The 22,370-nt window shown below is 49.4% G+C and overlaps 1 protein-coding gene and 2 long non-coding RNA genes across 3 annotated transcripts; 1 reads left to right on the top strand and 2 right to left on the bottom strand.

Moving 5' to 3' along the window:
* Positions 1 to 1,190: 1,190 nt before the first annotated feature.
* Positions 1,191 to 3,061, top strand: LOC149347642 (uncharacterized). Its single transcript, XM_089586033.1, has 2 exons — positions 1,191 to 1,639; positions 1,678 to 3,061. Exons 1-2 carry the CDS (start codon positions 1,191 to 1,193, stop codon positions 3,059 to 3,061), a joined length of 1,833 nt encoding a protein of 610 aa, XP_089442159.1.
* A 6,282-nt stretch (positions 3,062 to 9,343) lies between these two features.
* On the bottom strand, positions 9,344 to 17,753 carry LOC149347641 (uncharacterized). The gene is made up of 5 exons (XR_016282574.1): positions 17,141 to 17,753; positions 16,321 to 16,456; positions 15,426 to 15,568; positions 10,917 to 11,029; positions 9,344 to 9,487 (listed from the first exon to the last, which is right to left on the bottom strand). It is a non-coding gene; the product is annotated as an uncharacterized LOC149347641 (long non-coding RNA).
* Positions 17,754 to 20,419: 2,666 nt separating this feature from the next.
* On the bottom strand, positions 20,420 to 22,085 carry LOC149347640 (uncharacterized). The gene is made up of 3 exons (XR_016292551.1): positions 21,824 to 22,085; positions 20,604 to 20,716; positions 20,420 to 20,494 (listed from the first exon to the last, which is right to left on the bottom strand). It is a non-coding gene; the product is annotated as an uncharacterized LOC149347640 (long non-coding RNA).
* Between the last annotated feature and the right edge of the window lie 285 nt (positions 22,086 to 22,370).

The raw sequence follows: 22,370 nt of genomic DNA, 5'->3' as shown, positions 1-22,370 counted from the left end.
ACAGCTCGCCAACAGACAGGGGGCCGGGAATTCCTGACCTCCTCCAAAAAGTCACGCGCTTGGCTGCCAGAGCACAACTATTAGTAGTGGGCGACTTTAACGCTCACCACTCGGCTTGGGGTTATCGCAATACCAACCCCAAAGGCACTAGGCTGTGGCAGACAATCCAAAACTTAGGTATCACCATTCTAAACGACCCCCAAGCGGTGACGCGAATCGGCAATAGTGTTAGTGCGGACACATCGCCAGACCTCACCCTGAGCAAAAACGTGCGCGAAGCGCAATGGTCAAACACCGGACACACGCTAGGCAGCGACCACTACATCGTATCCACGACTTTTAATACCACGCCACACAAACCCCCACCCGCGCGCACCAGAATCACAGACTGGGACAAGTTCAGACGTCTCCGGGAACAAACCGCACCCACGCACATAGACGACCTCGCTGAGTGGACTCGCACGCTCAAAGAGGACGTCTCAGCCACCACGGTAGACACACAAACCACGGACCCACATCAAACCACGGACATGAAACTCCTGCACATGTGGGAGGCGAACGCCAGCATACTCAAACGCTGGAAGACCCAGCGTCACAACAGACAGCTCAGACGCCGAGCAGCGCAGCTAGAAAGACAGATCGAAGCGTACACGCTAGAACTGGAGAAACAACAATGGGGACAGATCTGCGACAATCTAACCGGACAACTGGGAAGCAAGAAAACATGGCTCCTGCTCCGGCACCTGCTAGATCCCACGCAGACGAAGTCCACACAACGTGATCAACTTGCACAGCTCATACACCAACACCAAGGCACGAACGCAGAGCTGCTTGCAGACCTGCGAAACCGTTACCTTAACACGTCACACACAGACCCGCTTCCCGCGTACGAGGGACTCCCTAACGAGACCCTAGACGCGGACATCACGGACGCCGAAGTGTGGTTTGCACTCGGCAAACTCCGCACCACCTCTGCGGCGGGACCAGATGGAGTAACCAATAAGACACTCAGAAACTTAGACCTGATGTCGGTGACGGCACTGACAGACTTGATGAATTCGTACTGGAGGGAAGGCGAGATCCCGCAGGTATGGAAACACGCCAGGGTCACATTCATCTCGAAACCAGGCAAAAAACTCTCTATAGAAAACCTCCGCCCCATATCCTTAACATCGTGCGTGGGAAAGCTAATGGAGCACGTTATCCTCAACAGGCTACAAAGCTACGCGGAGGACCGCGACCTCATCCCACACACGATGGTAGGATTCAGAGCGAACCTATCCACGCAAGACGTCATGCTCCAACTCTCGAGAGACGTCCTAGACCCTTCATACAGGAAAGGCACGAAGGCTATCTTAGGTTTAGACCTAAACAAGGCCTTCGACAACGTTTCACACGAAGCCATTCTCACGAACCTCTCGCGCATCGACCCAGGGGAGAGAACGTTCAATTACGTTCGCTCTTTCCTCTCGGAGAGAACGGCTGAGCTATCGCTCGGAGGTCTCACGTCCGATCCCATCCCCCTAGGAAGCAGAGGCGCGCCGCAAGGCTCGGTCCTTTCGCCCTTCCTATTCAACCTCTCCCTAATCACGCTACCCCCGAAACTGGCTGCAATCGAGGGTCTACAACACAGCTTATACGCGGACGACATCACCCTGTGGATGCATCCACGGGCAGTGACGGCCAAATAGAGTATTCGCTGCAGGAGGCCGTCAACGTAATCGAGTCGCATGCCTCTGGCGCGGGGCTCGAATGCTCGCATCCAAAATCAGAATTGCTTGTGCTCAGAGACAGACCGAGAGGCAGCCTCACAGGCCAGGCACCCCCACCTTCACTACACATAAATGTAGGAGGACACCCTATCAGGGAAGTATCTACCATTAGAATTCTCGGGATGCTCATTGAGAGCAACCGCAGGAATAGCAAAACGATAGGCAAACTGACCGCCACGGTCAATCAAACCACCCGGCTCATACGACGAATAGCAAACAAGAGACGCGGCATGAGGGAGAACGACCTCTGCCGACTGATCCAAGCATTCGTCCTCAGTAGGTTCGTGTACACTCTACCGTACCTGCACCTCTATCAAGCGGAAAAGATCAAGATAGAGTGCCTCATCCGTCAAGCTTACAAGACAGCGCTCAGTCTACCGCACAACACGCCTACCGACAGATTGCTAGCCCTTGGCATAAACAACACGCTACCCGAACTGTGCGAAGCACACCTCACTTCCCAGTATGCACGTCTCACGCGATCCAAGGCAGGTAGAGCCATCCTGCACCGTATAAAGATAAACGCCGAACCCCTAACCGAGGACTCGAAACAACTCTTCCCCGAAGTACACAGAATGCTCACTGTCAAACCCCTACCTAAGAACATGCACCCTACGCACCACGAGGGAAGGCGCAAGGCGAGAGCCCGCGCCTTACACGCCAAATACAAGGACTACCCCGCGACCGCTTACGTGGACGCGGCGGAATATCTAACACCGCACAAAGCGTACGCGATAGGCGCAGTGACCGGGACCGGTTCGCCCCTAACAGCCGCCACGATACACACCACCTCCTCCGAGACGGCGGAGGAAGCGGCAATTGCATTAGCCATAGCCAACACATCAGCTGACATTATTTTCAGCGATTCCAAAGCAGCCATACGCAACTTTGCGAGGGGCCGCGTCTCCCCCATTTCCCTCGAAATCCTCAAAAGCACCCGCCACACCCCCGCAAGGGAGATCGAGTTGTTATGGGTTCCAGCCCACTCGGGCAACCCGGGGAACGAGGCAGCCCACGATTACGCCCGAGGTTTCGTCGGCCGGGCAGTGGGCTCCTCTGACTCGAGTTTCTCGAGGGATGGCATGAACTCGTTTCACGACATAACACAGTGCACTTTCGCCTCGAAAGACGCATCTTCCCTCCACCGCATAAATCGCTCACGAAGACCCAGGAGACCACCTGGCGTCGCTTGCAAACCCATTCCCACCCGAACCCGGCGGTACTTTCACTCATGTACCCCGGGCAATACTCCCCCCAATGTATCAAGTGCGGCAACAGAGCCACACTAGACCACATCCTGTGGAACTGTCCAGAGGATCCACCTCCCCCGGACCTAATTCAGCTCCTAACTTCCGAGCAGTGGGAGGCCGTGCTGCTCAGCTCCGACCCGGGGATCCAACTCCGGGCAGTGGAGCGAGCCAACGAGGTCGCCGTAAGCCACGGGCTGACGGCCATCTAGCGCGACCAAGAACTCACCTTAAATCACTTTTTGCCGGTGAATAAAGTTTTCCAATCCAATCCAATCGTTGTCGTCTTCTACTCCTCCCACTCGTGCCATCGCTCTTTGTCGTCGTCGTCTACCCGCATCAGGACCCCCGGCTGCTGAAACTCCGTCTCGGCGTTAGGGCGGCGACGTATGAGCGTCGTGATAAGGTTTAAGGCGACAGACGTGGACGATGTCGGTGGTGGCGCCAGATGACGATGGCGAGGCTTCAAGGGGAGCAATTTCATAGTTTACGTCGGTAACACGGCGCACGACACGGTAAGGGCCACGGTAGTGCGAAAGGAGCTTCTCGGAGAGACCGACGCTGCGAGAGGGCGTCCAGAGAAGGACGAGTGATCCTGGGGTAAATTCGACGGCCTGGTGACGGCGGTCGTAGGCTGACTTCTGGGAAACTTGAGAGGCTTGGAGCCGACCACGGGCTATTTGGCGCGCCAGCGTGGCCTGGGAGATGGCGTCCCGAGCGTAAGTAGTGGTGGGTGCTGAAGAAGGCGGCATGAGTGTGTCCAAAGGCAAGGTGGGATGCCTACCAAACAGAAGGTAGAAAGGAGAATAGCCTGTTCTGTCATGAAGGGAAGAGTTATATGCAAATGTCACATAAGGCAAGGCTGCGTCCCAATCTCGGTGGTCTCGCGACACGTACATGGCTAACATGTCGGTGAGCGTGCGGTTGAACCTTTCCGTAAGCCCATTGGTTTGTGGGTGGTAAGCTGTCGGGAGCTGGTGCTGCGTGTCACACGAACGAAGAATGTCGTGAACTACTCTGGATAGAAAATAACGACCGCGGTCGGTGAGCAGTTGACGAGGGGCGCCGTGGTGAAGGATGACGTCTTGCAGAAGAAAATCGGCAACATCGGTAGCGCAGCTGGACGGCAAAGCACGCGTGATGGCGTACCGAGTCGTATAATCAGTTGCGACAGCGATCCACTTGTTGCCGGAGAGGGACGTTGGAAAAGGGCCAAGAAGGTCAAGGCCAACACGGTGAAAAGGTTCCGGAGGTATGTCGATGGGTTGCAGAAGACCGACAGGCAAAGTGGAGGGCCTTTTCCGACGTTGACACAGGTCGCAAGCGGCCACGTAACGCTTGACGGAACGATAGAGACCAGGCCAAAAGAAGCGATGCCGCACCCGAGCGTACGTGCGGGACACGCCAAGGTGACCGGCTGTCGGCAGATCGTGCAGTTCTTCAAGGACAGAAGAGCGTAGACGTTGGGGTATCACGAGCAGGAGCGGAGGGCCATCGGAGCGTAGGTTTCGGCGATACGAAATGCCGTTCTGGAGCACATAAAGGTTCAGAGACAGAGATCGGTTTGCAGAACGGATGCCATCAAAGATAGGACGTAAAGATGAGTCGTGGCGCTGTTCGTTGGCAATATCGGCAAGATCGGAGATAGCTAAGAGGCAGGGCAGGGTCTCAGCGTCCTCTGGGTCAGGTGGGTCCACAGGGTATCGGGATAAACAGTCAGCGTCCTGGTGATGGCGCCCTGACTCGTACACGACGGAGTATGAGTATTCTTGGAGGCGCAATGCCCAGCGACCAAGGCGACCGGTGGGATCTTTTAGTGAAGACAGCCAACAGAGGGCATGGTGATCAGTGACAACAGCGAATGAACGGCCGAACAGGTAGGGTCTGAATTTAGCTACTGCCCAGACAAGGGCAAGACACTCGCGCTCAGTAATGGTGTAATTTTGCTCTGCGGCTGAAAGTAGGCGGCTGGCATAAGCGATGACTCGATCTTGACCCTGTTGACGTTGGGCTAGGACGGCGCCGATGCCATATCCTGAGGCGTCCGTGCGAACCTCTGTGGGAGACGACGGGTCAAAATGTGCTAAGATGGGCGGAGTGGTCAGCAAATGGACGAGGGATGAAAATGAGTTCTCTTGAGCAGGGCCCCAGGTAAAGGGGGTGTCGTTCTTCAGAAGATCGGTGAGGGGACGAGCGATGCCCGCTAAATCTTTGATAAAACGGCGAAAATACGACCACAGGCCGACAAAGCTGCGCACATCTTTCGACGACCTTGGAAGAGGAAAGTCCTTCACAGCTTGAATTTTGATGGGATCTGGGCGTACACCAGAAGCGTCAACGAGGTGTCCGAGAATAGTGAGTTGGCGACGACCGAACTTGCATTTCGATGAGTTCAGCTGAAGTCCGGCGTTACGAAACACTGTCAGAATATTGGAGAGGCGCTCGAGGTGCGTGGCAAAAGTAGGCGAGAAAACCACAATATCGTCTAGGTAACAGAGGCAAGTGGACCATTTAAAGCCACGAAGAAGGGAGTCCATCATTCGTTCGAAGGTAGCCGGGGCGTTACAGAGGCCGAACGGCATTGGTATAAGCCATCAGGCGTCACGAAGGCGGTCTTCTCGCGGTCCTTTTCATCAACGGTAATTTGCCAGTACCCCGATCGGAGATCAATTGAAGAGAAATATTTGGCGCCGTGGAGGCAATCTAATGCATCATCGATCCTTGGGAGTGGATATACGTCTTTTTTTGTGATGCGGTTGAGGTGCCGATAATCAACGCAGAAGCGCCAGGTGCCGTCCTTCTTTTTCACCAGGACGACTGGTGAAGCCCAGGGACTTGACGAGGGCTCGATGATGTCTTTTGCGAGCATCTTGTCCACCTCTTGATTTATGACGGTGCGTTCGGCGCTGGACACTCGGTACGGACGTCTGCGGAGAGGAGCGGAATCACCGGTGTTTATGTGATGCGTCACCACAGAGGTTCGAGCCAAAACACGGCTATCAAAGTCGAATATGTCGCGGAAAGATGATAAGAGGATCCTAAGATCGCGAGCTTGCATCGGCGGTAGGTCAGAAGCGATCATGTCGGCGTAGTCGTCCGTTGGGTTCACTGTTGATGGGGCCGCAGGCAGCCGGCATTGCTGAGTGGAAGGTAAGCAGCTGTCCACCACTGATATCACACATTCGGCAGCAGGGCACAGCGTGGCGAGTGAGATGCTTGCGGGAGCGGTTGGATGGATGAACCAAAGTTCAGAACCGGAAGGTACGCTCGGTTGGCCGACATTGTAAATACAATGTGTGGAAGCGCAATGCTGCGCGTCAGGGTGACGTCAAGTTCCGGAGTGACTACGTAGTGACCATCAGGTACAGGGGGAACAGATAAGAAATAAATGTAAGTTGCGGCTTGAGGCGGTAGACGGACAAAGTCGACAGCACAAAGACGGTGTATAACTGGGGACGGCGACTCAGCAGAAAGAGGAAGGTCAAGCTGAACAACATTAGTGGCGCAGTCAATGAGGGCTGAATGCTCAGACAGGAAGTCGAGGCCAAGAATGACTTCATGAGGGCACTGGTCCAGAACAGAGAACAGAACGGATGTACGGCGGCCGGATATGGTCACACGGGCTGTGCATAGTCCAACAACATGAGGCGTTCCGCCGTCGGCAACGCGGAGAACGGCTTTGGGTGCAGGGGTCAGTACTTTTCGGAGGCGGCGTCGTAGGGCTGAACTCATGACGGTTACGTGCGCGCCTGTATCGATCAGGGCTCGCACAGGCACTCCATCGACATGAATGGCGAGCAAATTATGGTGTGCGCGAAGGGCTAATCGAGGATTTTGGGACTGGGGCTGTACTGCAGCATCACCTCCAGACACTGCAGCGTCTAGTTTTCCGCTTGCGAGCGTCCGTAGGGGCCAGGAGTGGAGCGACGGCGTTGGGGCGAACGAGACTGTCGACGCAGGGGGGACGGGGAGCGGCTGGAGCGGGGAATCTGGCCGTCGACTGTAGCACTGTGCTGGGCTGGAGGGGGCGTGTAGTGGCTGGGCTGTTCGTCGTCGCGGTGGGAGCTGAGAGGACGGTATGTGCTGCGACGGGACCAATCATTTCGACAGTGGCGGGAGATGTGGCCAATGCGGTGGCAATGGAAACAAATGGGCCTGTCGTCGGTTGTCCGCCAATCGTTAGGGTTTCGGCGACGTGGAGATAAGTACGAAGGTCGTCCAGGAGCAATCGCAGTGATTTCGGGTGGTGGTGAAGACCGTACAGGGCTGAAGGGCTGAAAACCAAGGTTGGCAAGCTCTTGGCGGACGACAGCTTGTACAAGAGCGGTTGTCGCCATCATGTAGATGCAGGGGGGCAGGGGACATAGCTTCGAGCTCGCGTCGGATGATGCGGGTCACATTTTCTGGGGTCGATGGAGTTTCCCGGTGTCGCAAGTCTTCACATGAAGAAGTCGCAGCCGTGTTGGGGAGGCGTGTGTACGGCTGGCTAATACGCCTGCTTTTGGCTTCCTCGAAGCGTCGACATTCCTTAATAATTCCGTCGACTGTAGTGCAGTTCTTGTATACGAGCAAGTGGAAGGCATCGTCTGCGATTCCCTTCAACACGTGGCCGACTTTGTCAGACTCGGGCATGTTGGCGTCAACTTTGTGACAGAGGGCCAGCACATCTTGAATGTACGACACATAGGACTCCGTAGATGTTTGAGCTCGGGAGGCGAGGTCCTTCTTAGCGGCAAGCGTTCGGCCGAGCGGCCGTCCAAACAATTCGCGGAGTTTCTCTTTGCACGCGTCCCAGCTGGTCAGATGGTCTTCGTGCGTCTCATACCAGACCCGGGCGGTGTCTTTTAGATAGAATATTACATTTGCGAGCATAAGGGTCGGATCCCACCGGTTGTAGGTACTCACTCGCTCGTACATGTTGATCCAGTCGTCGACGTCAGTGTTGTCGGTACCAGAAAATGTCCCAGGGTCACGAGGGGGAGAAAGAACGAGTGATGTCATGGCCGGAGCTGACGTTTGCTGGGCGGCGTCTTGGGCCATGATGAGTGAAGGCAACTGGCGGCCGCTGCGGAGCTCCGTCGTCGGTAGACGTAGGGGAAAGCCGCACCTCCACCAAATATATTGCGGGAAAGAATATATTTACAGATATTTACAAATAGACAAGAATAGCTGCGAGCGGCACCACCGAGAACACAGTCCGAACTTCGTTGTCGTCTTCTACTCCTCCCACTCGTGCCATCGCTCTTTGTCGTCGTCGTCTACCCGCATCAATATGTATTGGATGCCACGAAGCCACATCCTGAAATGGAACCTCCTACATATCGGTAAAGATAAAGAAAGCTGTTATCAAACGCACGCGAAGGGCTGTCTTGCAAGTATTCGCCCAGCGTTCCTGTGTTGCCTAATAATGACAATCGTAGCTCAATACAGAATATGTGAATCACACAGTTTCTCATAAATACCTTATAGAAGTTCCAACATAACATCCTTTTTATGTTGATATTTTTTATAAAAAGCAGATTACTATTTGATCTTCATTTAAATTAATGGTTCTCAGCTATGACAGTCTAGATTTAAACAAGTAGAAACTATTTCGAACGGTTTAGGTTTATGGAGGTTTAACGTCCCACAGGGACACAGCCTGACTGACTCCGACCCGAGCACACAGCTTATGCTGGTGACGAGGGCCAAGGCAGCGGCGGAGTCCATCGGGATCCTGGAATAGGGAAGACCGACCACTGAAGCTCCACATCTATCTATCCCCACCGCCCCCCTGCTCCCTAACTCTTCCTTTTGTGACAATAAACACGGGTCTCTAGAACTTCGCCTGCATCGAGATTTGACCTCCGCGGCCGGGATCGAACCGGCGTCTTTCGAGCCAGCAGCCGAGCGCCATAACCACTGAGCTACCGCGACGGCCACAATCTCGTTTAATTAGAGCTTTATTTGCATTTGCTTGCTATCACAGTATAATTCGACTTAGCTTCGGTTTATGAATCTGGTCCATTTGGAAAAAAAATAAGCCTGGATATCAGAAGCGTGTGATGCAATAGTAACCGCATACACGTTTTGTCCTAAGAATGCAATCACCTTGTTTGACACGTGTATAATATTTGTGCAAAAAATTATATGACGCAACAATTATGAATTTTCCCATGATATAGCTTTTTTCATTTTTTCAGCAGGGTTATGCTGTTTTCATAGACAACAGCGGAAAATGCGCGGGCAGAACCTCAGTATTTGAACCTTAGTGGTTGGAGGGGGGGGTTCCTCTAGCCCAAGAACCAGCCCAGAGCTGCGCTGTTCTTTGTTCCTCTCCCCTATTCAAGAAGCCATCACCCACAGCGTTCGCTCGGAAGGCGTTTCGACAAAGTGTGAAAAAAGGGTTAACCTTGGAAGTAGACAGCTCGGTTGTCGGCTCCTTGGACGGCTCGGGGTCAGCTCGGCACGGTGGTCGGTTCCTGAACGCTGAAATTGGAGGAAAATACAAAAATGACAGGATACTTGGCTAAACATTCTGGAAGGGGTCGCAACTGTGCAGCTAAATCCTTACAACTGTACAACAACTGTACAACAAAAAAAAAACAAAATGCTAAAAAGGTCAGATTCTGCCATAAGAGGAAGGAAAGCCGATGGCGAAACGCTATTTGTCATTCTCGTCGAGCTCACAGTTTGGATTGCGACCCGTTGCTCAGCGAAAAAAACGTTATTAAACTCATTCGCCAAAATATGCGACACAACACCGAAATTGTGCTCCACTGATTCTTGAATGGAAAAGCGTTGGTTGCCACGTAAATGAATAATCCTTACCTCTTGGGATTATTTAACTTGCACTGACATTTAAGTGCACAACACCCACCTCCATGAAAGCGAATTCTTAGACCCCTCCAGTGTGTTGAATCATCCTGGCACATGATGGAATACATAGCTAAATCGCGTCCACAATGATGTGCGCTAACTCAGCCAGCCAAAATCTTTAATTGGCTTTAGGGGTGAGGCGGTTCAAACAGTTATCCGCACTCTATGTCAGCCTGCTCGTTATAGCCTACGCGATAAAATGGCCATACGGTATACATTGTATTCACGAAATATTAAAAAAAAACTCTGCACACATAGTACATATGCGACTGACTTTTTAAGCAACATTGCCGCCACTAGAATTAAAATGGATTGGCACCCTGTGAGGACTTTGTGGTTTGAATTCAACTTTTTTTATTGCCACATTCAAAAATACTGAAGAGTCTGGAGAGAGCATTAGTTTGTTGTTTTGTTTTTAGTGGTTTTTATAAATAAAGCTAACAATGGAAGGAAAAGATGTTGTCAGCCCCGGCATCTACCATGTAAACCTTAATCACCCGAGCTGTGGCAAGCGGGAATAAAAGGACAGGGAGAGGGAAAGAGAGGGAAGAGCCAGAGTTGGTTGAGGTTTATGAGGTTTTAACGTCCAAACCGACTCAGGCTATGAGGGACGCCGTAGTGGAGGGCTCCATAGATTTCGACTACATGCAGTTCCTTAATGTGCACTGACATCGCACAGTACACAGGCGGGTGCGGTAGTAAGAAAGGATAGGGATAGGGCGGCAACATACACTGTGTGCAATGTTAGGGGTTCCAGAAAAGATGTTCCAACGTCTTTCATCGGTCCTCAAAGGCACTCTGCCACATCATCGAATCCTGAAGCTGTGGTAAGAATGTTGCATGGAGCCAAAAGGGTTCCTTCACTGGTTTCAAAATATTCTGCTATGGGAAAATTGCTAAGATCATACATATTCGAATAAAATTGCGCTGAAAAACTTACTACACAAAAAAGGCTATTCCCCACTTGTGTTGCCGATACACACTTATCATTACACCATCCTCGGCGATGCCACATTAGCCCTCATGAACAGGCACTCACCCGTCCGCGTAGTGTGAGGAAGGCTGCGACGATGAGCGCTGCATCTTGCAACCACCATGGGTTCCGGCCCTGAGCAGGTTCCGACTGCGCGAAACCTGACGGCTGCTTGGTGGCTGTGAAAGAGGGTAACTGTCATAAAAACACACTGCGTCTCTTCCAGCCGAGCCGAATAACAAAGACACGTCACACCCAACAATGAAATAAAGCGTGCAACAACCACTGAGCGACATTAGGTTTCTATTTACGGGAACGCACTTTGGAAACTAAGTGTGCTTACGACGTTCATATCGATGAATTTCGTTGGCAGAAAAGCACTTGTCTGGCCCATTGCGTAATTCATTTAAAAACCGCTAAACGACTACATCGGTTGTCCGAAGAGTTTGTTTATTGTAAGATGGACACCAAGCGTGGGTAGTAGCTATAGTGTACTACGAGAAAAGCATGCAGCCAACGATCCTTCTACTGACTATGTGTTTTTTTAAGTCATTTGGCCCGATGTTATGGTGCATTTTTCCAACTAGCCAGCCATTACGTTTTGCATTTGAGCCTTGCGTTTTCCAGCGATCCAATCCACGCACACACACATACACGCAGGGTTGCACTAAAAAGGATTTTTTCGCGGTATTGACTACTCTATATAAGCATCGTGGGAGTATTTATTTAAAAGTGGTTAATATCCTATTGTACGTAATCTTTAGGAAGAGTGACATGAAGCAAACAGCGTCAAACATTATTTCACGCATGACATGCATTTTATGTTGCTCCCACACTGTGTGCTGGTCAACGAGCGTGTGATCCCGGGAGAGTAGTGCCAATGTCTCTCGCGGATCCTTGCCAATGTCTCTCGCGGATCCTGAAACCAATTTCGCCACATTGTCGAACCCAGCAGCTGTGTGCACGAATGGTGCTGAATGTAGTGGGTAACAGTGTTCATACCACACGCACAGCGCTCTACTCTCGTTAGTTAAGCAAGAAGGTGCTCGTTAGAGAAGAAGGTGCTGGTTAAGAAGGTGCTCGTTAAGAAGGTGCTCGTTAAGAAGGTGCTCGTTAAGAAGGTGCTCGCTAGTTAAGTAAGAATGTGTGGCCCTGTGCAAAAAAGTGTGAAGTGCAGTGAGAAGTACGACTCATCATACTTACTGCTCGTTATCCTGCAGCAAACACAGCATAGACGCCGGAATTTTGAGGACGAACAAGTCGTCTGCTACGCGGCGAAGAGCGGACAGCTTCCTGCGAATACGGCGCATAAGAATATAGCCGGGTGTGTCACGGAGGGCATTTAACACTATATACGCGGTTTGGATACGAGAGCATTTTTTTTTATTTTTATTTCCTGTGCATGGCTTACTGAGTTGCTCAATATAGTCTCTCTCTTTCTAATGGCTCACCTACTGATTAACACACAGTCATAAGGCGCGGCATATGTAATAAGGCAGATCTGTTCTCTAAGAAGCAATGCGGTTCTGTGGCCTAAGTAAAGGAATAGCAGATGTTTTGTGGACTATAGGATGCGTGCTGGCCTCGCAATTTGAAAGACCTGGTTTCAGTCCCACGCCTTCCGAGGAAATTTGATTTTTCTTTTGTAACCACGTTGACGTCATCCATGATTTTTCGCGACAACTTTTGCGCTCAACACCACCCGGTTTCATTGCCAGAGAGCCATATATTGCTTCACCAATAAAACAGGCACCGACTATTTACTTATAGTCTCAGCTGGAACTCTGTATTTCATGCCACTAAAAATTTGTTATCCCTAGCTCCCTCTCCGCCGAGTTCTTGGATTAGTTTATTGGGGTTTAACGTCCCAAAGCGACTGAGGCTATGAGGGACGCCGTAGTAAGGGCCTCCGGAAATTTCGAGCACCCGGGGTTATTTAACGTGCATTGACATGGCACAGTAAGTACATGGGCCTCTAGAATTTCGCTTCCATCGAAATTCAGCCCCAGCCGGGTTCTTGGAAGGGAGGAAGGGAGGTGTACTACAATTGTAAAGAGTAAGATGTTCGGCAGCTGCAGGGGCAGAGTGAACACGTTCCGTGAGACGACAGCGCCAACTGTTTGAGCCCGGACCTGTCTGACTTCTGTACCCAGCTTTGGCAACAGATATACTCCTGCAAGAAATAACGCCCGTTTTATCTTTGTGGAGATGCGGGGTGTGGCGAAAAGGCTTCGGACAGACGTAGAAGAAGGGTTTGAGGGTTGGCATCGGCCACTGGGGACAGGGTCCGGCGGCGGCTGTGACGCATCACGTTGGCGACAATGCCGCAGCCATAACAAATAGGGATGCTGTTCGTCGTGCGCCATTGGTACAAACGTTGGGGTGGTGGTCGGGTGGCAGGAAAGGGAGAAGACCATGTTGGAGGTGAAACGAAACCAAAGGTTCTTGGCGGGGTCGCTTGACGGCTTCGGTGTAGGTAAACCGCGCTGCAATGGGAGGCTGGAAGCAAACCGATGGTAGCGCCGCGGACAGTTGCGCCCGAGAACGTGCAGGCGGGTCAGGGGGAGCATGCGAGAGTGTCCGAGCAATCTTCTCACGGACAAAGCGCTTGATCTGGGAAAGGAAGGAGCTGACCTGTTCAAGGCCTCGACTTTCTCTGCCGAATATGGAGCAAGTTTCTGCGCACAGCAGCGATGCTTTTGCCTTGGCTGACATCGGCGCTGCTGTACCTGCCTTGAGCGAGAAACTGTGCCGCCAACTGCAAAGAAATGACGACGACGCTGGCTGGTTTTTCGCTTTGCGTCGCAAAATCGCCACTTATGGCGGCTTTTCGTTGTGCTCTCCCAAGACGTCATCATAAGGGATTTTCTCTCCCAACATCACGTCGTGATCAACTGCACTCGCGCCGAAGTGAACTTGTTCCCTTCGGCGAAGACCCATTGGGTGTTACCACAACCACGAGCGCCAAACTGACTGCGGCTGACGACGTCTTGATATCCGTTAACTGCGACTCTACTCCCGACGACCCTAGCATCTTTATACCGTCCGACGCCTTCGCTTCACGGCGCTGTCCACCTCTGTCGTTCGCCGCGCTTACTGTCGCAGCTGGCTGCAGCTGCCGGCCATCTTTTTCTTTACAAGATATATTGAGATTACAGTACTATATAATATATCCGAGGGAAGCAAATGGATCTCATCAAATTGGCAGATGTCGAGAACAAAATTTTTGCAGGAGGTAGGGAGTAATGGGGTGATGTCGGAATTGTCCTGCCAGCTGAGAAGATCATGTTCAGTGCACGCCGTTAGCGCGACACAGTAGTCTGATCTGACCAAAAGCGCATAAATAAAGCCTTTCTCGGCTCCGTTGTGAGTGTCCTTGTCAGAAAGTAGTCAAGGTACGACTATCTCACAAGGAGAGTTGGTGATGCGAAGTGGCTACCTATGTGCGGCCACTCTTGGTCAGCTGCGCAAGGTTCTTATTGCGAGATTCAGCGTCTCTCTTCTCCACTTGTTTTACTGAAGTAATGCACCTAAACTAAACGTGCAGATTTTGCGTTTGGAAAGCCTTAGATTCTTTGCCCTATACTTTTCGCTAAGCCTCTCCAGCGTGGACGCATGCGGGCTTTCGCACAGGAGAGGGCGCCATGGCACCTTGATGACTGCTTACCGGAAAGGTGCGGGTTCGATCCCGGCCGCGGTGGTCGAATTTCGATGGAGGGAAATTTTAGAGGCCCGTGTACTTTGCGATCTCAGTGCACGTTAAAGAACCCCAAGTGGTCGAAATTTCCGGAGCCCTTCACTACGGCATCATTCATAGCTCTACTCGCTTTGGGATTTTAACCGCATGAACCAAACCAAACAATATCCTCTTCGTTTTTCTCCCATATTCTATGATTCCAGAGAGTTATTAAACAGAAAATGATCACAATTCTTTTATTCTGTCATTAAAACTGATCTCCAAACAAGCAATGTCATAAACAAAAAGAGACTGTGGCTGCTATCAAGAAGTTACGCGAAAAATGTTATAATGCTAAATTTTCGCCTCAATAGGGCAAAAATAACAGCCCTAATTGAAGCCGTTACAGCAGGGCGGGCAACGAACTATGGTTCTGTGCTATATCTGAACGGATTCATCGACACTCTAGACCGTCATTTCGTGTTACGACTGATTTTTACATTTATGCAAGGAATAATGGATGCTATATAAAAAAAGCCAAATCATCCGTCACATTTTTTCCGAGGTAAAAACTAAGATGAAGAGGCATGTGCTAGGCGAAAGGAAGCGCAAGGAAAAGTCCGGCCCCGCAGTCGTCGATTTCGATATTATGGCTACCACAGTGACACCACGCCTTTATGTAGCCGTAGCGCCAAGTCACCGACAGCTCTAAGCTTCGAACAGTTTCTGGCGTTATCATGAGAGCGATTTTGGCCACCACGGTCTCTACGATGGAAGCGTTTTGAAAAAAATGAATCCGTCACGCTCTATTTTGCCATATTTGTGAAATTTATAGTAAATGATCCAAGTGTCATCAACGGATCTTCCTGAATATGCTCACGTCTTAATTAACTTCTCACCCATCTGTTGGACTGCGTGACGACCACTACCACGCGCACGCGGCGCAGGTATTCCACACGAACTCAGGTCAGGCTCAGGCTCCGGGGATGTCGGGTGTTGGGCGGCTGGTCACACCAAGATGGACCAGGAGGTGACGGGCATCCTGCCATCGGAAATCAAACTGAATTCAATGAATATGCAGTTGTGCTGCCGGTAGTTGCGGGTATCTACGAATCGCATTGATAAGACTTTCGCAGAGATGAACGGCCGCAGTTCTGTTGGCATGCCAGCAGCACTGCCAGTGCAGCTTGGCTGCGCTAGGAATGCTGGGAAATGGGGTGTATAGGACGAAGGAGATGAATGGCGGTGGTTATAGGGTGAAGGGGTTGGTGGCAAGTACAAGACATTGCGTCCATGGTTCTGCGAAACGCGAGGAATCAAGTGCTACCTCGTCGGCGACACCTTGGAGAACGTGTTCGCGTGGAGACCGGCAGTGGCGGGCGAATAATTGAATAGTTTACAAAACGTGTACAGTCGTAAGGATTATGACAGGGAATAAATTAAGAAACTTTATTTACTGATTACTCCTCAATCATATGTGATAAGCATAGTTATTTCAGCCGTCTAACGAATTTTCTTCTTGGCGTATAAAATCTAGAAAATGTCTCAAAATTTCTAGAGGAAGAACAGAAACTTCGCAATTCTCTGCAAAAAGATTATTCCCACTCATGACTGTGCATTCACCCTTCTACACGACCGCAAGCCACAACTACAAGCAGTTCGGACAACACGAGAGAGTTAGATTTTTCAAGTTTGCATGCAGCGATATGACCAGCACGACTCTTCAATGAGCTAGGTAGATAGACAAATTAGTTGAGATAGCACAAGAAGAGCATTGCTGTTGAGATTACTAACCTCGTCGCAGTAGTATGACAATGGCTGCAGGAGACGCAAAGCGGGACGCAGCACTCCCGGCAGAAGCAAAGGTTCTAAACAACCTGGTTGGCTTCGCGAAGACAGCTCCAAACACAGGCTATAGGCACATTCCCGTCTGCGAATGGATGAAGCAGAATGCAGCATCATGCGTAGCGCAACACGCAAAACATACTAAGACAGGAGATGCGTGTCTGGAGAGTGTTACTTTAGAGATAATTTCCGTATGTTTCTATAGAATTTGTGGAGTCAGTATGATGCATACAGAGTCGCTATGGAATGTATGAAAAACAAGTTTGAAGAGGAAAAAACGATGTGTTTGGGATCGTGCGGACTCTCTGCAAAGAAAGTAATCAAATAACCAAGAAGAATGATCCATGTTTCGAAAGGTCTCGGAGAGTTTTGAATAACTGGTCTAATGGTTATTTAAGCTGTCGAAAATATATCTCTGTGGTTGAGAAAAACAGCTAAACGAAAAGCTGCGAATTACAAAGGGACATGCGTGCCCGGCTGCTTTCAGCATGAACAAACACAACATCGTAACAATCACATAAAAAAGTTTCGAGAGAGCAATTCTTGACAAGCTGGTTAGCTTCACCGCCGTTCCGAATGAAATCTTCGGTGAGAAGGCAATCTTAAAATTTATGGCTGTGCAACAGGCCAAGCTGGAGAAGGCAGCTTTGGCGCTTCTGAAAAAGTGGCCTTTCAAAACTAAACCAGGAAGTTCGTGTGTAATTCTGTCATCTACCTGGAGTTTAAAAATTTGGTGCACTCTGTTAAAACAGCATTGAGGGGGACTTACCATGGTGTGTGGAAGTAAAAGTCCCGTATCTTAATCACTGCTGCCTCGTGCTCCTTTCCCTGTTTCATCATCCTCCTGAAATATCGATAAAGATGTCCTCTGGAGAATCTAGCAAGTGACAACATTTCGCGGGATGTATTATGAACCCAACGATAGAATTTTAGGTTTCTTGATCACCTGCTATGCTTAGCCACCGGCCTAAATATCATAAACCAAACTGATCCTTTACAAGAATTGGACGTCTCCAATCGTCGGAGCAGGTTATACCGAGAGGAACAAGCCTCTACTGTTCTGCATATTTTATACCCACAGTGCACTTCGCTTAATATTTGTAAATGTGCTAGAATGGTCGATGAAATGAAATGCAGTCCAGAGAAGATACAAGGAATATTTCTCTGCTATTTTTGCCCTCCGTCACTCCTGCTTGGCTAGAGTTCAGGTTTGCCTGAACCAATAAGGAGCAGGGCAAAAAAATTAAAAGAAATAAATTTTGGAAAAACTGCTGTATTATTCCTGCCGCCGACACCAGAAACTTTCCTCTGACTACAACCTGTAGATCGTGAGGTACACGACGTTTTTACTGAGAAAATGAGCTAAAATGCAGATGGCAGGCGATCACACATCTGGTATGCATACTAAAAGTAGTTACCTGTACCATCGAACATTCACTTAGTTCTTTATAACTGGATATTTTCAAACACAGACATAGAAAAAGCCTTGCTGTCAGAAAAAAAGCTCGCCTGAGTGCACATCGGGGAAAAAAAGATGGTCTCTGAGCCATATACACATATACAATGAATGAGGTCTGCATAGCAGAAGGCTCGCTGTACAGGATTCCAATGTGATGGTTTTTTAGATCGAAACAGCAATTTTACTAGGAGTACCAGCTACAGCCCGCTAACAGGCACATATGTATGAACAGATCCAAAGCGAAATCTAATACACAAGTCTGACACGCAAGTAGTTTCATCTCTCAAACTACAAACAAGAAAAAGGACAATTCTAAGCTAAAAAATGTCACAATTTTAAGGCAGCTTAATTTACAGAAACTTGTTCGATGATTTCCTCGAGCTGAGGTTTTTATAAATTCTCGCATTATGGCATTTGGCAAAATAATCTGTTAACATTAACATGCCGCTGGAAGCACGGCGGGTAACACGTAGCACTTATAGCTTTGGAGAGCTGTGTAAGGGTTGCCAGACTCACAGGCAAAATTAACTGCACAAGAACATTTCAGAAACGAACTGGCATTGCTGTAGAGGACACTGCGCATCGTGGGTGAGATGCACAACTTCATGCGGCACGAATCCGACCGAATATGTTATAGCCATCTTTGCTTCACATGTTCAGCTGTGTAGAAAAATCTTTGAAGTTCGGTAGTGTTTTTAATGCAAAAGCACTTAGGTTCTCACAAAAAAAAAAATTCCGGCTTCTCGGTCAGCATATTTTCTCACTGCTCGAGTGAAGTCACGTGACCCTGTGACGTCATCACAACCTGCCCACCGTGACAGGTGACAACCGGCATATTGGATTGAGAGGTCACGTGACCTCACAACTTCCAAACATACCCATGGTTGCAGGTGGCAACCTGGCAGAAAATCTGAGTAGTCCATCTAGCAGAAAATATTAGGGCCCCCAAAATTTGGATGCTGCTTCCCCTCCCCTCCACCCGAAAATTCCCAACGATCCCTAAATATAGAGCCAGACTAGAAAATAGGCAAAGGTGGATTAAGGCTGATTCCTGGGTCGGATTAATATAATCCCACAGGTAATCATATGGAAGGTACTCAGACTTTCTGGAAGGGTGCCACTCACGCATAACGATAGAGGGCAATGGAACCTGTTCCAACCTGAGTATTGGCGGGAATATCACAAGAAGAGTATTAGACACTCGTTGTAAACTCCATATCACGCACTCTAATTGGTGCCGCATTTTCCTCTTCAGGACTATGGTTCGAATGTTTTTCTTTTGTACTGTAGCTAAACTACGCCAGCAGCTTCGGGAGGTCAGCGTATCTGCGCGCTGAACCGTGGCACCACTGCTTCGCCAGTGTGGACACGCGCGCGTCGGGCCTCGCGGTGGAGGAGACGCCACCCGCCTCGTGAGGTGTGCGCATGCGCTGAGTGAAGTCAGAGCACGCAGCTGGTGTGTGCGCCGGTAGCCTATATCATGCTAACATTTCGGGCCTTCAGCGTGGCACCGCCGTAGCCACCGTGGCGGTGCAGTGGCTGGTCACGTGGTTGGTCACGTGGTGCGGAGCAGCTGCCGGCGGCGGCGAAACCGAGTGGGGGAGTGGAGAGGGGGGAGAGTGAATCCATGTCCAGGGACGACGAAGATGAGGAAGGAACGCCCAGCTAAACGGAGCGGCGAAAGAGTGACTTTGCAATTCGACTGAGCGAGTTCCACTCGGCCAGCTGTAGCTATCGCGTCACTCCAGGTTTAACCAGAGCTAAAACCGCAGCCAATTTTTTTCTATAAAGATTTGAAGTTGTCTTCATTTCTCACAGGTTACACTATATAGTTTGTTTTTGAGGCACAGTAGCACGCTATAGACACCTCCTGCTTCTTAGTCTCATTTGTTAATTACTACAAGTCAACATGTTGCTCTAAAAAAATTGGTAGGGATTTAACGTTGTTAAATGTACGGAAGCAGGTGTTCATTCTTGAGTTGGAGAGGACACTTAAGCTTCGGCTTAAGAGTATGACGCGATAGCTGCAGTGCGTTAATGTCCATAAATGCAGAATTGCTAATTCCCTACTTAACATTCATAGATTTCGGCGAGTCCTCATACTATTACTATCAAAGTGACGCAGCGCTTAAATGATGCACCACTGCACTGGCAGGCGGCTGTTTCTATCACAGCCAACGGTAGAGAATGACCTACCCATGTTGCTCTTCCCGAGCACCCTCTGAGGCAGTTGCTAGGCAACGGCGACTGAAGGTCGTTTGGTAGCCGCACCGCCACGAGCATAGGCGACGAACCGAGCTGGGCTCCAGTGGTGTTGCTTTCGCAACCAAATCGGGTGAGAGGCAACCGCGGCGCTAGCACAGAACGTGCGAGACGCAATGCTTGCCCATCTATGTGCCCATCTATGTGCATCACTTACATTGGATTTTGTACGAAACTTTATGAACTGATACCAAAAAAGCTGACGTCACGCATCGCATAGCAATAGAGTCTGACATCCGACTATCTGTTAGGTGCGGGGGCGGCTCCTCGAGGAGCAGGGGGTCCACGGGTCCCGGTCCACGCGACGAGCGGTTAGACCTGGCGTAGTATTGCTTTCGCAATAAAACCCTTCGTTTTCATGTTGGTCATCCAACGCTGAGCATCGATGCTATGGTGTTCGCGCTATGAACATTTTCGGCAAGTTGTGAGGTGATTAAGATATTTCCAGTGTCAAAACGCTAGAGTTGAAATGCCAACCACTGTTCACTTATACTAAGCGAGGCTTACTCACCGGGACTGTAGTGGAATGAATGATGTGATGGACAGCTTGCAAGGGCGTCTATGAGCGACGCATCTCACACGAAGAAGCGTGGCTTTGGCTCTCCTGCATAGGGCAAATCCTACCTGAAAAGTTGTCGACCGAAAAAAATTAGGAGTGACGGTAAGACAGCAATATTACGCGGATCAAACCGCACTTGCTTTTGAGCTGCTTAAAAAGCAACTCCAGTAATTTCTCAACCGTTGATTTATGTTGCTGAGGGCTTTGTCATTGCAGTACGAGAAAGCCCGTATACTTACTCTATACATGTACTCATACTGCTACTTTTGCTTTGTATTTTATAGCAGCAACTTTAAAATTCTTTAAGATGCTTGTTTTCAAATACTCAAACAATAATTTGACATAAGGAAAAACTCTGAACCAAAGCGGAAACACTTCATGCTCAGGCTTCGAGGCTTGAAACGGTAGCCAACGCCGGCACGAACAATCTTTGAGACATGAGCGTACTAACGGTCTCTCGTATGATTCTACAGAGTGTTTGCATGCGGCCTTTCGGGTAGCGGTTTTATAACCTGCGCTAGATTCGCAGCACGAACTCAGCGCTTTCCAATAAAATCAAAGCAGTTTTGATCAAACGAATGGCAAAGACGTTTTAGCACAAATCTTAAAATACTCGCCTTAAATATACATTGCCCTTCCCACAGATACTTTTCCACACATGAAGAAAACTAAGTGTATAAACACTATTATACACCATCTATACTTTTCAAATGTAAACTCTCTATATAATGAAAACATAATCCTTTCGAGCGACGCATAAACTGACATTTAAAGCATTGGGTCTATAATGACGGCTCTCAAGTCAATATGTAAACCTCACCACAGCTATAAGCCATCTATATTTTTTAAATGTAAACACTCTATATAATGCAAACATAATCCCTTCTAGCGACGCATCAGTTGACGCTTAGAGCATCGGATCTACACTGACGGCTTTCAAATCAGTACGTAAACCTCACCACACCTTCGGAGAAAAGCGAAACAAGAAGAATCAAAAATATGACAACCAAAATGATCCTGCATACTACGAAGTCTGTTAATTAACCAGGAATGACAGATTGGGCTATGCATGACCTACTGACCAAAATATTTCCAGACGCTTAACATAGGCTGTTTTCCTTATTTTCTGTATGCGCTGCCGAAACATGTCAGCCAGGAAATAGTCTTTGTACCGGGCTGGTTCAAGCTGCACCCGACGTGGCATGCTGATTCCGTCCTCGATCTCGCTCCACGCGAGACCCGAGACTTAGATTTTTCTAAAGCATTTGATCGCGTTCCACACCAAAGGTTGTTGCTTAAACTTTCCCAACTGAACATTCACCCTAATATTATTGCATGGATAGCAGATTTTCTCTCATCTAGAATTCAGTTCACATCAGTTAACAACTCTAACTCATGTTACGCTAATGTTACGTCTGGAGTTCCACAAGGCAGTGTACTAGGACCTTTACTTTTCATCATCTATATTAATGACTTACCCAATTGCGTGACGTCCAGAATCAGACTATTTGCTGACGATTGTGTGCTTTATCGACGTATAACCTGTAACACTGACAGCCAGCCACTGCAGACTGATCTTGAAGCGATAAGCACATGGTGTTCTAATTGGTTAATGCCTTTAAATCTTTCCAAAACTAAGCTCATGTCTTTCACCAACAAGCCACGTATTCCTACCGCCTACTTTCTTGATAACAATAGTGTTGAATTCACCACAAGTTA

This window comes from Amblyomma mixtum, chromosome 4 (assembly GCF_055824585.1).
Source record: "Amblyomma mixtum isolate Tamu chromosome 4, ASM5582458v1, whole genome shotgun sequence".
Taxonomy (NCBI): domain Eukaryota; kingdom Metazoa; phylum Arthropoda; class Arachnida; order Ixodida; family Ixodidae; genus Amblyomma; species Amblyomma mixtum.
The sequence above is the reverse complement of the archived record's forward strand: the minus strand, read 5'-3'. Positions and strand labels throughout refer to the sequence as shown.